The sequence below is a fragment of the Dasypus novemcinctus genome, chromosome 1 (assembly GCF_030445035.2).
Source record: "Dasypus novemcinctus isolate mDasNov1 chromosome 1, mDasNov1.1.hap2, whole genome shotgun sequence".
In the NCBI taxonomy this organism is placed as follows: Eukaryota; Metazoa; Chordata; class Mammalia; order Cingulata; family Dasypodidae; genus Dasypus; species Dasypus novemcinctus.
Genome location: NC_080673.1, coordinates 191,523,913 through 191,526,939, shown reverse-complemented (window position 1 = coordinate 191,526,939; position 3,027 = coordinate 191,523,913). Strand labels below are relative to the sequence as shown.

Genomic DNA, 3,027 nt, shown 5'->3' with positions numbered 1-3,027 from the left:
AAGTGGATATGTGGTTAAGAGTCCATTTAGATGGGTGGAGTAAACTGGGGGAAAGAAATGGGTGTTTTTGGAGAATAGTCAATTTATCTTTTGTAATATGGTCCCTTCTGAGTAATTCTCCTTTGAAGGTCTCATTTTCCCCCACAGTATTTGTTAAAGGGGATGCCCACAATATATACTTTCCATAGATGAACTAGGAGACCCTTGGGTATAAATATTCAATACTTGGTAAATTCAGCTTGTCAGGGGATGGTAGTTTGGTTGCAAAGGCATTAGTTTCTCAACTGGAGCTGTGTAATGAATAACTTTGTTCTCTTTTCTAAATTCGTTCTGAAAGAGAGAGTAAATGGTGGACCTTTATAGTGATGAGGTGAGGAGTTTATTGACTGCCTTTTGGAAGTCAGTGTAGGAATAAGTAGTGTTGATGGGTTCAGTGCGAGTTGTTTCCTTAACTGTCTTAGTTAGCCAGCCACAGCAACAACCAGAAACACAAGAATTAGGCATATGTTTTAGGTATTCAGGTATGGGGGTGGCTCTACTTAAAGTTCGGCCTAACTGTCTTGTGGCAAATTGTAGTGCTCCATTTAGAGTGGCATGATCTCTAGAGAGCCGGCTAGGGCTTGTAAGTGGCTTTTCAAAAGGTGGGACTCCACAAGAGGCGAAAGGGGGCCATTCTGGAATTGGCTCCAGTCTGGGTACACAATGGGAGCAATGGGAGAGTCTTAGTCCGATCTCTCGAAGTATATGGACCGGTGTGCTTGGATCCAGGAGTTTAGCATGATATAACCAGGAATTAGGATTTAAAGGTTTCCAAGTTGTAGAATATTTCAAAAGGCACTTAACCTGCCAAGCAAGACTCTCAAGAGGTGTTAGGTTGGGCACCACAGGATCCTCTTCTTCAGAGGAATCCCACTCTTCCCCAAAACTCTCATTTAGGTAGTTAGCATTTTCCTCTTCCTCACTTTCCGATTCTGATAGGGGATCAGGAGAGGGATTTCTGGGACCCATTAAAATAGAATAGAATAAGGAGCCAGAAAAAGGTAAACAATCTAAGCCAGCAAAACACTGACCAATGCTGGCAAATAGAAACAAGGGACTGAAAATCCCTTCAAAGAGATTAATCTGTCTCTCAGTCCATTACATACACACAGTATACCTCTGGTCTACAACACTGTGCACTTCTTCAAAAATATGCTGTATATTCTTCATTTACAAAGAGGACATCTCAGTTCTCAGGGCCAGTTCAGTGTAAGTTAGTCACTTACCAGTGGTGCAAATCCTGGCTATGCAAGAAGGGCCCCCATCTAGGTAAAGCTGATTTTCTTAGTATGATGTCAACTGGTAGTGATATTGTGAAGAGGCACTAGTGTACTCTGTTTTGTTGAAAGCGATATTTATCTAATTGGGAATGAAAAGCAGCTTGGTGGTCCGCTTCGTTGTCTGCTGGTGCCCTAGCTTCTGTACAGGGAATGGCAGGATGAGTTGTTAAGAGAATCTGGTGTGCAAAGATCCGATGTTTTCCGCAGGTGGTTCAAATGCTCTTGGAAACTGATGACTTAGTTGTTGAACTATCTGGAAAGGTAGCCTTAACCTGTGAATGATAAGACTAGAGACATGACATTAAAGCCTGAAAGCATTGGGTAATATTACTGACCATCTTACTTTAGGGTATCTGAGAGCATGGATGATGAGCAAGAAGCATAATAGTTCTCCCATCTCTATCTCATAAGCTTATGCCTATTTTCCTGTTGTGAATGGCTCTCACAACCACAAAATTGCAAGGGAGAGCCTAGGGCCATTTTAATCCTTTGTTGATATATATTTGGGCCAGTCTACAGAAGTAAATGTCTGGGCTAGAACACCATAGTTAAAAACGAAGTCAGATCCCTTATGCCCAAACTACAAATAGAGATCTATAAGTTATCTTTTTACCTTTCAGTGTGCTTGTTGGGATTATTTTTAAGGGCCCTGTCCTGGCTGTAGAATTGCTAAATTCTTGTTGAGACCCCTACAGGTATGAGTCGATGGCAGATATAAATCTTAATCTAGCAGCAATTACAAAAAATGAAAACAGGCAAAGTCACAATTAAAAGGCAGATACTCAGACTAGATTAAAAAAATAAGATTCAACAATATGCTATGACAAGAGATACTTTAAAACAAAGACACAGAAAGGCAAAAAAAGGATGTAAAGAAGATAGATCAGGGCACTGTGAATCAAAATAAAGCTAAGATAGCAATCTTAATATCCAGCAAAAAATAATTCAAGCCAAGAAATACCATAATGAACAAAAATGGATGTTAACACCAGTAAAGGGAAGAGAATTAGGCATAAACATACATGAACCTGAAAATATACCCTAAAAATTTATCAATTAACTTGATGGAACTGAGATTTTAAAACCTCACAGAAATGGATAGCTCAAACATAAAAAAAAAAATAAGCAGGAGTAAAAGAAGCCTGAAAGACATATTAAATATACAAGCCTCTATACCAAACAGAATAGACATTCTCTATGAGCACAAACAAAAAGTCATGTATTAGGTAAAAAGATAGAATTAGATTCCAAAGACTCAATTTCATACAGACCACTTGCATAAAACCATAAGGGCAACAAAAGGAAATATCAAAGATTAGCTAATAATAACCCATGTTTGGAAATTACTTTGCCAGTTAAAATGAAATCATAAAGAAAATTAAGAAATATTAAAACTGAATAATAATATAAACCCTATTAGGCAAAATTTGAGGGACAGGACCAAACCAGTACTTAGGAGAAACTCACGGCTTTGAATATTTATCAGGAAACAAGGACGTTTAAGCATCTACAAGTTAAGCTTTCAATTCAAGATATTGGAAAATGGACAAGAGCAGGAAAGAAGGAAAGATAAAGGCAGAAACTACCCCCCCCATCCCCCAAAAAAGACAAAGGCAGAAATGAATGAAATAGAATATAAAAAGAATATTACAATAGGATTAATAAACTAAAGAAATCACTAAATTACAAAAGATTATAAAATTCTAAA

General features: G+C 37.9%; 1 protein-coding gene across 1 annotated transcript; it reads right to left on the bottom strand.

The window, feature by feature from the left end:
• Positions 1 to 230: 230 nt before the first annotated feature.
• Positions 231 to 1,102, bottom strand: DCAF16 (DDB1 and CUL4 associated factor 16). The gene has a single exon (XM_071217169.1). It carries the CDS (start codon positions 1,006 to 1,008, stop codon positions 358 to 360), a length of 651 nt encoding a protein of 216 aa, XP_071073270.1. The 5' UTR covers positions 1,009 to 1,102; the 3' UTR covers positions 231 to 357.
• Positions 1,103 to 3,027: the final 1,925 nt, after the last annotated feature.

Coding starts and splice junctions, on each gene's coding strand:
- DCAF16 (XM_071217169.1), bottom strand. CDS start 1,008: ATGGGTCCCAGAAATCCCTCTCCTGATCCCCTATCAGAATCGGAAAGT.